The sequence below is a fragment of the Lissotriton vulgaris genome, chromosome 2_1, assembly GCF_964263255.1.
Source record: "Lissotriton vulgaris chromosome 2_1, aLisVul1.2, whole genome shotgun sequence".
In the NCBI taxonomy this organism is placed as follows: Eukaryota; Metazoa; Chordata; class Amphibia; order Caudata; family Salamandridae; genus Lissotriton; species Lissotriton vulgaris.
This window is the reverse complement of record NC_141687.1, coordinates 1,852,915,967-1,852,928,754: the sequence shown is the minus strand read 5'-3', so window position 1 is coordinate 1,852,928,754 and position 12,788 is coordinate 1,852,915,967. Positions and strand designations below refer to the sequence as shown.

At 46.2% G+C, this 12,788-nt stretch overlaps 1 protein-coding gene across 1 annotated transcript in view; it reads right to left on the bottom strand.

Annotated features, from left to right (window-relative positions):
• The window catches only part of IGDCC4 (immunoglobulin superfamily DCC subclass member 4), a 732,192-nt gene that overhangs the window by 81,743 nt on the left and 637,661 nt on the right, over positions 1-12,788 (bottom strand). The window contains exons 12-13 of the mRNA XM_086958027.1: positions 12,140-12,247; positions 11,536-11,719 (exon numbers count right to left, since the gene is read on the bottom strand). Coding sequence (XP_086814153.1) covers positions 11,536-11,719; positions 12,140-12,247 — 292 coding nt within the window. The remainder of the gene's footprint in view (positions 1-11,535; positions 11,720-12,139; positions 12,248-12,788) is intronic.

Sequence of the window (12,788 nt, the reverse complement as noted above, 5' to 3'; positions counted from 1 at the left end):
AGAGCCTCTTACAAAATTAGACACTTCTTTAAGTGTTGAAAGACAATTACGGATTTGACGTATTTCACATGAATGTCCAATCACAAGATTCAGTGAATGACTTCCACAATGTACATAAAATGCCTTTGGCACACGCTCTAAAACTAGCGCCTGTGCACCTTTAACAGAACTTTTCATTGCAGCACAACCATCGTATGCTTGCCCACGTATACGATCTAAATTCAGGCCATATGTTTCTAAGGAAGTGAGAATTTTCTTTCCAATTTCAACCCCTGTTCCATCCTGAAGCTCTTCGAAGCCAAGGAATTCTTCATACACAGATGTACCTTCTATAAAACGAATTACTAGAACAAGTTGCTCGATAGTGGAACTGTCAGTTGTTCCATCTGCTAAAATGGCAAAAAATCTTGCATTGTTTGCGCGCTCCACCACTCTATTTCTCATTAGAATGTTGCAAGCAGAGATGATCTCATTCTGAATCTTCCAATTTGTATAAGTTGCATTAGAGGGACACGTTGCCAGATGCCATGCCAGAACTTCATCACCAGCTTGAAGTCGTAGGCGCAGAGCAGCACGGAAATTGCCATCATTCTCTTCGGGTTCCTTTGAAGTAATAGGTTGTCCACTGTCTCTGTGTCCTCGAAGAGCTATACCTTGTTTTGCACAATGGAGTACTGATTCCACTATTGGCACAAGTCGTTTTCTGTTTTCCAAAATAGTTTTCTTCCAGTTGCTCTCGATCATAGTTGTAACAGCAACAGACTTTCCTTCAAAAACAGATGAGAAGTCAGCTGCCGCTGTCATACTCTCTTTGTGATACAAGGAAGAAGCATGGAAACGAAAATCACTTTGAGCATGTTTCCATTTTGTTATGGGCCGAAGCACTAATTTCCCCACAGCTTGATGAGAACCTCTTCCAACTTCTTTACGGGCAAAGAGTACACACATCTTGCATAAGGCCCCCTCAAGTTTAGCACTGTAGGCAAGCCATGGGCGATAGGTTTTCAACCATTCATGTTGAAAGCGACGTGCTTGATTTCCCTCTTGAACAACTGGAAACTTGTATGATGTCTCTGGCGTCCAGGAAGAGTGCAAAAGTTGGTAGCGTAAATCATCTGGGATTGATGATGAAACTGTGCTGAGTCTTGAAACATCTATATACACTCCTATATCTAAGATGGATGAACTCTTTGACTTTTCCAAACATGGACTACTAGTAGCTGGCATACCAGTGGTTGTATATGCAGGAGGCTCAGAATGAAGAAATGCTGAATGTTCTTCAGGAGTGTAGCCGGAAGCTGGCAGGGCAGGTTCTTCACCTGAATTAGAACATGCTGTCAAAGGGTCTTGAGCGGCTGGCCGACGAGTGAAAAAATCCTCTATCTTTCGCCGCTTAACATTTTGTGGTCCAAAGCCTCTGGTGTTCAGCATCCTGCTGTATGCGGATAGCGATCTCTAGTAAAATATAAAAAAGGCCCTCAGGTCACTTACTTAATTATTACAAAACTACGGGGGAAAGAATACTGTAATTTTGTACAATAAACCAACATTAAAAAGCCAAGAAATACAAGTTAAACACCCAGTACCTCTCTAAATTATCCTAAAACTCTTTAAAGAAGCAAGCTATAAGTAGCCTGATTTTCTGTACCATTATGATACCACACACTTACCACATGTCTAAAACTTCAATGAAATGGCTGGAATTTCTTATAATATGAAAATGTCCAATGCAAATCAGCCCCAAACAATTATGCAAAACCACCTGGATACATAATTATAAGATTACAGTTTCTAATGGTTGACGCAAAGACTTCTGCCCTCTATGCTTTCAATGTACGCTTACCTACAGAAAGAACAGGCCTCACAAATATTTAAGCCCAGATTTACTAAGCTTTCATGCACCACAACTTGGCAAGGGAACATGTTGTGCTGTATTGCATCAAAGGCAGAGAGCAGAAATGTGCCATATTTACAAAAATATGACACATTTCTGCTGTCTCCCTCAACTGGTGCTGCATAGTGCCAATGCAGACATCATGGTGCAACGGTGCCTGCGTTATGAGCAAGAATTTTTCTGTGAAGGAAGGGATACCTGAATGCAGCTCACATGGAAAAAGGAAGCAACAAGGATAAATAAAGATAATTCTCCTCGTAACGCCTGGGCCTGGGAGGCGCACCATTTGGAAACATTCCCAGGTGTACTGGCCGAATTAACTGTGGGATTGTGTAACAATCCATAGACATATGTGTGGGAATGCCCTAGCTCCACCCATGGAACAACTTCCCAACGCAAGGTAACTCAAGGCAGCTCAATACTCTGCCTCTCATTACTCTGGAGTTACTAAACGACGCAAAACCACAAAAAGTGGCCTTTGTGTAAATTACGTAAATCCCAATTAAATGGGTAAAATAATGGCAGCGTAAAAGGAAATCAGAATGGATGGATACAAGGGTGAAAGTTTAGTAAATCTAAATGTGAGAGGATGGATGCGTTGGTAAAGGGATGGTAGAGTAAATAGATATCTGAGATGGTGGCTAAAAGGATCGGTGTAAGGTTGGCAGAGTAAATTGAAATCAGAAAGGATGGATGGTTGGATTGATGGATGAAAGGATAGCAGATAGTATAACACACACCTACCCGATGTACCAGCAGGTTACAGAGTTCATTGAAAAGGTGTTTACCAAATGTGGATATTATGCTCTGCTTGACATGCATTTTTGATACACTGCATTACCTGCAGGAAAATCTCACATTCGAAGAGCCAATCAACATACTTTGGACGTGCTTAAAAAATGTGTGTGTATTGGGCCTCATCAATAATCTGAAACTCATTGAAACCGAAGAGCACCTGCTAGCGGAAACTTCTTGGCACCCGAAATTAAAGTTACTGAGAGGTGTCTGCAGCTATTTTGGGTTGAAAAATTAATCACAAACTGGGCAAGTAATTTGAGTCTATAATCGTGCAACTATTATTTTTAGAAAGGTAATCCGGAACTAAATTTAATTTTAGATTATTACGTAATGTGCAGGTCTGTAGTACTAGATAAGAAGTTACCAGACTATGACATATATTAGTTCTGCTAACTCTTGTGGATCCATAAGATCAGATTGAACCATCTACTGCTTCCCCCCATCATAAGCAGGAGCCAGGATCCAGAACACAAGAAATAAACCACCAGCATTATAAAGGGACCTGCAGAGCTAATGAGAGCTGCCAGCATAAAATATATTATAGAAATGGTCTCCTATCTTGCACACTTCCTCATCAAATCACACGACTAAGCACGGATTCCCATGGCTCAATAACTGCACCTTGGTATTCATCATGAACTACATGGAGATGCTTTTCACAGAGGCTTAAATACAGACAACACTCTTCCAACCACACACCCACTAGGTGTAACCTGCTACATGCATGGATAAGTGCTCAGCATCGCACAAATGTATGACAACATGCCATCACAATGCATGTCTTTGCAACGCGGTTGTAATAACTCAACAACTCAAGTGCTGTTACAACACAATACCATTACAATGCAAACTCTTACCACGCATATGCCTTTACAACAAAAGCATATGCGTGGTGAAAGTTTTGTTTTAAAATATAACTATGTTACAGTATAAACGCTACATATATATATGTATATAGGTTTATATATACCTGTAAATGGGTTATTTTTTTTAGTAACGTGTGTGTGTATATATATATATATATATATATATATATATATATATATATAAATATATATATACACACACACACACACACCCACCCACATTTCCTTAAAACCCTACAACCCTTCAACTCATACCAACCCTAAAATTGCCCCCCTGGCACCCCAAAGCCTATACCTACCCTGAACCCTAAAATTAACCCAAAACCCATACCCACACTGAACCCCAAAATTACTCCTGGCACCCTAAAACCCATTACCACCCTGAACTCTGAAATTACCCCCTGACACCCCAAAACCCATACCCACCCTGAACCCTATAATTACCCCTGGCACCCCAAAACCCATACCCACCTGAACCCTAAAATTACCCCTGGCACCCCAAAACCCATACCCGCAGTGATCCCTAAAATTACACCCTTGCCCCCCAAACCCATACTCACCCTGAATCTTAAAATTACCACTAGCACACCAAAACACATACCCACGCTGAACCCTAAAATTAACCCCCTCACACCCTAAAACCCATACCCGCCATGAACCCTAAAATTACACCTGGCACCCCAAAACCCATACCCATCCTGATCCCTAAAATAACCCCCCCCCCCCAGGCACCCAAAAACCCTTACCCACCCCACACCCTAAAATTACCCCCTGGGACCCCTAAACCCATTACCACCCTGAACCCTAAAATCACCCCCTGGAGCCCCAAAACCCATACACGCCCTGAACCCTAAAATTACCCCTGGCACCCCAAAACCCATACCCACCCTGAACCCTAAAATTACCCCTGGCACCCCAAAACCCATACCCGCAGTGATCCCTAAAATTACACCCTTGCCCCCCAAAACCCATACTCACCCGTAATCCTAAAATTACCCCTGGCACATCAAAACACATACCCACGCTGAACCCTAAAATTAACCCCCTCATACCCTAAAACCCATACCCGCCCTGAACCCTAAAATTACCCCTGGCACCCCAAAACCCATACCCATCCTGATTCCTAAAATTATCCCCCCGGCACCCCAAAACCCATACCCACCCCACACCCTAAAATTACCCCCTGGCACCCCAAAATCCATTACCACCCTGAACCCTAAAATCAACCCCCTGGAGCCCCAAAACCCATACCCGCCCTGAACCCTAAAATTACCCCTGGCACCCCAAAACCCATACCCACCCTGAACCCTAAAATTACCCCTGGCACCCCAAAACCCATACCCGTAGTGATCCCTAAAATTACACCCTCGCCCCCCAAAAGCCATACTCACCCTGAATCTTAAAATGACCCCTGGCACACCAAAACACATACCCACGCTGAACCCTAAAATTAACCCCCTCACACCCTAAAACCCATACCAGCCCTGAACCCTAAAATTACCCCTGGCACCCCAGAAACCATACCCATGCTGAAACATAAATTACCCTTTTGCCCCCCAAAACCCATACCCACTCTGAACCTTAAAATTACCCCAGGCACCCCAAAACCCATACCTATGCTGAACCATACATTCCCCTCTGGCACCCCATAACCCATATCCACCCTGAACCCTAAAATAGCCCCCTGACATTCCAAAACCCACACCTGCCCTAAACCCTAAAATTACCCCTGGCACTATAAAACACATACCCACGCTGAACCCTAAAATTAATCCCATGGCACCCCAAAACCCACACCCACCCTGAACCTTAAAATTACCCCTGGCACCTCAAAACCCGTACCCATGCTGAACCATAAATTCCCCCCTGGCACCCCATAACCCATACCCACCCTAAACCCTAAAATTGCCCCCTGACACCCCAAAACCCACACCTGCCCTGAACCCTAAAATTACCCCTGGGACACCAAAACACATACCCACGCTGAACCCTAAAATGTTCCCTGGCACCCCATAACCCATACCCACCCTGAACCCTAAAATAGCCCCCTGACATCCCAAAACCCACACCTGCCCTGAACCCTAAAATTACCCCTGGCACACCAAAACACATACCCACGCTGAACCCTAAAATGTCCCCTGGCACCCCAAAACCCATACTCACCTTGAACCCTAAAATTGCCCCCTGGAACCCTAAAACCCATACCCGCTCAGAACCCTAAAATTAGCCCCTGGCACCCCAATCCGTAACCCACCCTGAACCATAAAATTACTCACTGGCACCCTAAAACCCACACCCACCCTGAACTCTAAAATTACCCACTACCACCACAAAAAAAATGAACACTACAAACTTACACTACATTTGCATATTTGGAGGGGACTGTCCTCTTTGACGTTTCTATGTATGTAAGTCAAGAACAACATTCAAAGTAACCTAGACATGCAGGCAGTAGGTAATGCTGAAGCCCGGTGAGCCCAATGGGTGTTGCGCGCCTGCTTGGGGGTATGTTGGGTGGAGTGGATATTAACTCCAGACAATAACCGTACTGGATAAGTTGTGTGACCCACCTGTCTGTGGTGATGGACTTCCAGACTGGCAGGAACTGTTGAAGGTGTTGCGTGGTCGGGGGCAGTGACAAGGCGTCACTGTTTGTTAGTGGCGGCGGATCTGGAGTTGTTGTTTCCACGACCTCTGCCTTTGGCGCTGTTTCCACGATATCCACCTCGACTTTGCTTGGTGTATGTGGTCTGCGTGCCGCCTTTATAGTACTGTGTGGTTTGGGAGAGCTGGCCTCTGGAAGCACCTCTATTGCTTGAGCGACGAAAAGAACCACCCCGGAACTGCTGGGACTGTAGAGCCCCCATGGACTTAGCAGTTTCAGTGTCTTTTTTTATTTTCTCCAAGGTGGTGTCCACCTCTGGGCCAAATAGATGATCAGGGCTTACTGTCTGATTGAGAATGGTGGTCTGTATTTCTGGCTTGAACCCGGAGATTGTGAGCCAGGCATGTCGTCTTAGCATGACACTAGTGTTAACAGCCCTGGCCGCGGTGTCTGCTGCGTCCAGTGCACATTTGATAGAAGCATTTGATATGAGCTTCCCTTCTTGGATGAGCATCTCAGCTGCCTCTTTGTATTCATCTGGCAGGTGCTGTAACAGGGTCTCAAGTGTGTCGTAATGTGCCCGGTCATACCTGGCTAGAAGTGCCTGAGTGTTCGAAATGCGCCAGATATTGGCCGCTTGAGCTGCCACCCTTTTCCCTGATGCCTCAAACACCTTAGATTCCTTATCTGGGGGAGGAGCATCACCCGTTGTTTGTGAATTAGCCCTCTTCCGGGCATTAGAAACAACAAGAGAGTCCAACGGCAACTGTCCCTTGATGTAAGTAGGGTCTCCAGGCGCCGGTTTGTATTTCTTTTCAATTCTGAGGTTTATCACCCTGGCTCTTGTAGGCTCCTTAAAGATTTCCCCAGCATGCTTCAAGACACCCTTCAACATAGGCAGAGTCTTGACAGTCCTCTCTGAGACGGAAAAGGTGTCAAAAAGAAAGTCCACTTCAATGAGGTCAGCATGGAGCTGGACGTCATGATTCTTAGCTGCCCTTTCAATGAGGGCATTAAATGCGCCGAATCCTCAGTAGGCGACGTTTTCACAGCATACCCTTGAGTGTCTGGGGTAACGTGAGGATCACCTGGGTCAGTAGCAGCTGCCCAGGGTTCATTGGTATCATCTGGATCAGTGTATACAGGATAGCTGTATTCATCATCATCACCTTCCCCAGTGTCCACATCTGAATAAGTGGGTGAGACATCATGGCCACGTGGAGATACCGGTTCTACAAGAACATGCGTCGAAGTAGAATCCTTTTTCTTCTTCAGTGGAATTTTATGGGACTCCATTGGCTGTTCCGGGGTGATTTTCCGCTTATAAAGAGAAAGTCTGCCTGTTTCGGCATCGATAAACTGTTCCTGTTGCTCTTCCAACGATGATTGTCGATGCTTTATGGCCGGGACCACTGTCGTTGACTTCGGCACCGAGGACACCTTCTCGGGCACGTCGGTGGCCATTTTAGGGGCGAAAGCCTTCGGCAACACTTTCGGCGGCAGAGTGAAGTGGATGGGCGTCGACGTCTTCTGAGTTTTTTCGGCAGGCTTCGAAGGTGGAGGATCTTTAGGCCCGACACTTGAGGCCTTGTCCTTGATGCGCTTTAGGGAGTCTGCCACCTGCTTCGAGAATGAGGCGGACGGCTGCGTCGACTCGACGGAATCCTTCGAGGCACCACCAGACATGGACTCGTGTGTCGATCCGCTCTTGGCCTTGTCTTGTCGACGCGGAGGCTCGAGAACCTTCGGATCACCGAGCCCTTTGTCGGTGTCGACTGTCTTCTGCGCCGATTTGTTCGGGTCGACTGCCCTGACCTTTGCCTTCAGCGCGCTAGACTTCGTCTCGACGCCCTTGAGCTGTTTCTCCGGGTCGACAACGCCCTTCTGCTTCATCGGTGCCGACAGGTCCGAGGACTTCGAGCCGACCAAAGCAATACGGACTTTTGGTTTCGATGTAGGCAGCAGTGCTTTCACTTGCGTCGAGACCGGAGCTTTTACTTTCGGCTTCGATTTTGCAGGTTGCGGCTCCTTAGTAATGTCCGAAGCCGAGCCCGAAGGCGGGCCGTAGAACTTATTGGAAGATCTTGGGTAAGGCCTAGTGGCGATCCCTCGACCTGAGCCTTATGAAGCGTTTCAGCCCCAATGTCAGTTTGAGTTAGCTCCTCGCTCGAGCTATCTTCCATGGCCCCAAAGGCCCCATCGTCGTCTCCTACCTCGTCGACGACTTCTTCCGCTTCGAGCATTTCAGCATCCACGTCGTAGTTGGAGTCGACCTCCGACGCGGGATTCGACAGGTTCTCACGAACCTCCCGGTCAGCTCCTTCATCATCCCCGGCATCGAATATGTCCACAGGCGCCAGTGCAGTCTGCTGGGCTTCCTGGCACGCAGCGCGTCGATGCAGAAGAGTCTTCTTGGATCGAAAACGGGAACAAGCCATGCAGCTGGCTTCATCATGATCCGGCGACAGACACTTGTTGCACACCGGGTGGACGCCGATGTGGGGATACTTGGAGTTGCACACGGGATATCTCTTAAACGGGCTCCGTTCCATGATGGTTCGTCGATAAGGCCTCTGGCGTTGACAAGGCCTTCAGCGTCGAAAAGCACGCGGCTCTCCTGGAAATCCAGCTCAGAACTGAGCTAGAAAGAATCGAGCACCGAACGCAAGACTATACCGACGAAAAACTAAAGGCCTTTTGGCCTTAGGAAAACTTTTATATCGATTCCGACTAGAGTGATTCAATATACATCCGAACCCAATGGCGGAAAAAAACAATCTGAGGATGGAGTCGATGCCCATGCGCACTGTAGTCCAGGGGAGGAGCCACCTATCTCGTGATACTTCAAAGACTCTTCCAGGACAACAATGTGCGATCATCCGGACCCAACACTAGGCGGCGATCTATGCACAGATATGAATTCAGCAGCCCACATGCCTGGAACTGGAAAGAAATAGGTTACCTGTAAATGTCATGTTTTTTACCCAAAAAGGGCCGGGAAATTTATGTTGGGTAAAAAAGTTTTAGATAAAACTAAACAAATTCAGCAACAGCCAAACAAGCAAACACATTCCAAATTGGCAAGCTTCAAGTGATTCCTGGTTTTTTGATTTGATTTTTACTTTTGGTGCAGTTTGTTTCTTGCAAAAAACCTGCATCACCTTGTCAGTTTATATTTCTGCCAATCCTGTGCTCCCTTTTGTTTGCTGCAGTTCTATCTGCCGCAATCTCAAAGTAATTTAGGGCCTGATTTAAATGTTGGCGGGACCACAGTGAAGTGGGCTTTTTTGGCGGTCTTCCTGAATGCCTAACTGGGGTTCCGCCTGCCCGATTTAGATATAGCATTGCAATGGGCGAGAAGCCCGCCACAGTCCCACTGACTACATTAGGACTTGGGTCCCTGCCCCTTTGGCAGGATGTGTTGTAGGAGGCTGCGGTGGGACTCCAAACAGGATTATCACAGTCATTATTTGGTTCTGGTTTGTTTCACAGGGAATTCAAACCAGAATCCCTCCTACTTTGAGTTGGCGGAAATGGACAAAAGGGGTGAATACTCACTTCTTGGGGGTTCAGGCAATGGTTTCCTCTTCTTCTCCATCGTCAGGTCACCATGTCCTGCTGCACCTTGACCACGATGAACAGCACCCCGTTTTGACGGACTGGAGGGCAAGTGTTGGTGGTGTACGTTGGTATACATTGTACGGTGTGTGTATGTTGGTGGGGTGCAGTGCAGAATGTACACATAATGCACACAACACATATCCCACAGACACATATGTACACCTACACAACATATATATAATTTATGTTTTAAAAAAAGTAGCTAAACTGTTGTCTGCCCTCCGCCAGGGTCACCCCCCATCAGTACTTTGCTGACAGGGCACCCCCAAGCCAATGGGAACATCCAGATCTACACGGCGGGACCCCGCTGTCAGGATGGCAAAGGTGGGTGGTTTGCCAGTACAGAAGACAGCCACAGTCTTCTGTCTATTTCGTTTACATCTAAAGCAATCTATGAGAGTGTGTGTGTTTTTGAGTAGTCTCCTCTGTTTACTTCTCCACCCAGTACTCTTTGTTGCTATTTTGCATATCTGCTTCTCCTCGCCCCCTCCATGTTGGGCTTGCCCATGTGCTTCTTCCCATTGTTCCCCCCAACCGCGACCTCATTCTCCTCACTCGTTTCTGCTTCTCCCAGCCGCACCCTGTGTGTTGCTTCCTCTCAACACCCGACTGGCGAGCCCCATTCAGGGCAAGACCAGTCTTGGGTTGCTTGTGGTCTGGTTCAGAAGGGACCTAGTTTGTTAAATCAGGCTGGAATGTTCTGACTTGAGCAGGAGCAAGGAAGATTTGCATACGACTGGCTAATCTTAGGTGGTATGGTAGGGAAAAAAACGATGAACTGGAAGTAATTACCAGTGGCTGAGAATAACTGAAGCAACCCACCCACCACTTTTTTTATTTACTTCAGTATGATGCACTTAGTGCCACGGGTATGTCCAGATGTGGGTCCCGTGCTCACTGTGTGCTGCACCCGATTGAATCCATCAATCAGTTTGTTAATCGCAGCGCCTAATCCCTGAGGGTATCCAGATGCCGAGGTTATCACTGGTCTCAGTCAAAGGTCTAGAGTTCTGCCAGCAAGGGTGATCTGGAGGGGCAGGTAGTTCCAGGTTTCCGCAGCGAGGAAGGCAAAGGCACAACCTACGCTGTGGCGGATGCGAGCGCCACAGAGGTGGAGCACAGGTGTCTGGCTGGTTGGTGGAAGTTCACTCAGTGGTTGATGTATGCTGGTCCCTGGTCATGTAGGGCTCTGTAGGCATGTGTCAGGAGTTTGAACAAGCATTTCATGATGTGGACCAGTGGAGGTTCATGAGACAGGGGTGATATGGGTGCTTTTAGGGAGTTTCAAGATGAACCTCTGTGTTCTGTATGGTCTGAAGAGCCCCAACTAAGGCAAAACCTATCTTGGCTTGCTTGTGTTCAGAAAGGGCCTGCCAGAAATGTTTGTTTACTCGAGCTTGAGATACAGACCAATGAAAACAGGAGGCAGATGAGGTATGAATCCATATTTTGTAAAGTGAAGAAGGAATGGAGGGTAGATTTGAGCCAACGGGAGTAATGGGGGTTTCACCTGGGATATTTGAGAAAGACCATAAAATTGAGAAAAAAACCAGCATATTGTACTTAAGGGAGAACGGGTTGTGGCATAGTGAAAAATAATTAATTAAAAGCATCACTTTTTTATATAGATTCAACATCACCACGATAAAGTGCGCCTTAGAGGCCAGACATGCCACTCTGCACCACGTTTTCTTAATGTATGAGTAACCTCCCCACCCCATTTCAATGTTCGCATGGACTCATACCCTTACCTGGTGTGATATGTGACCAGAGAGGCATTCTGTTGTCCCCACAGGTTGCAGCGCACAGTGTAGTTGACAATCTTTACACTGTTAAAGTCCGGTTTCCTCCATTTTAGCCAAACTGATGTGGAACTTCTGGGCTCAACTTCTAAATACGAAGGAGGGAGTGGGGGACCTTTTGGAACCTGTGGGTCTGAAAACAGCGTTGGGGAGAGGTATAAAGTTATATCTAAGTTCACTTGGGCATGTCAGAGCCTGAAACAAAAGATGTAAAACGGTGCTGAATTTATGCTGGTGTTTGCCGGTGCTCGGCACCAGCACTATTTTGATGTCATAGTCTGATGCTCGTGCTCTGTGGTGACACAAGAGAACAAGGTCAGACACCTTGAGCAACAACAGTTTCTTCCAGAATAAAACTGTAAAATATCTGACATCCAGAAGCAGACTGAGTTGTAGAACTAGCCAATAAATAAAGATAATTGCTTCTATTCTTTTATGAACCAAGTAAATGAATCGATACTCACCACTCCCCAACTCCCAGTAAAATAATCTATTTAAAACAGACAAAAGATCAACTTTTGTTTATACAGAGCATGTTGTACTCTGTACTCACCTGTTCCAAGCGCAGACACCTTTTCAGTCTTCCCCTTCCACAAAGCTGCATATCCATCTTCGTGCTTGTTGTAGGCGACTAACTTCACCTCATACATGGTGTCAGGCACTGGTGATAAGGAAAGAGAAATGAGGGCAGTATTCATACTGGACAGAAAGAAGGCGCTGACGTCAGATCATGACACTACCCTATGCCTGAAATCCAAGCAAGATTATGCACTTTGCATGAATGCTACAGCTAGTTAAGTGGATTTGTGAGTACTTCTTACCCAATATAACTAGTTGTTCTTTACACATAGTGTAAACCAAAGGGTATACAAACACTTGTTCTTTTGTATTGTTGAGGCTGTATTAACCAGAGTAGTAGACATTATAGTTGCATATTTTGTACAAATCTTCTCTAGTTACTTGAACTGATTTTGGGTTGGACTTAGATAACCTACTAATGTGGAAGGAGAGTGGGGCCAATGAAGGAAAGGACTGAGTTTCCGGTAGTGTGTTACAACTGTTAAGTACATTTTAGGTTGGGTTATGAATTGTGAGAGGTTGAATTCTGTGCGGATATAGATAAGAATAACATTCCATACTCTAGGCTCAGTATATGCTTGCTTACTCATACTGCTGTTTTTCAACTTGGAGCTCAGCTGCAG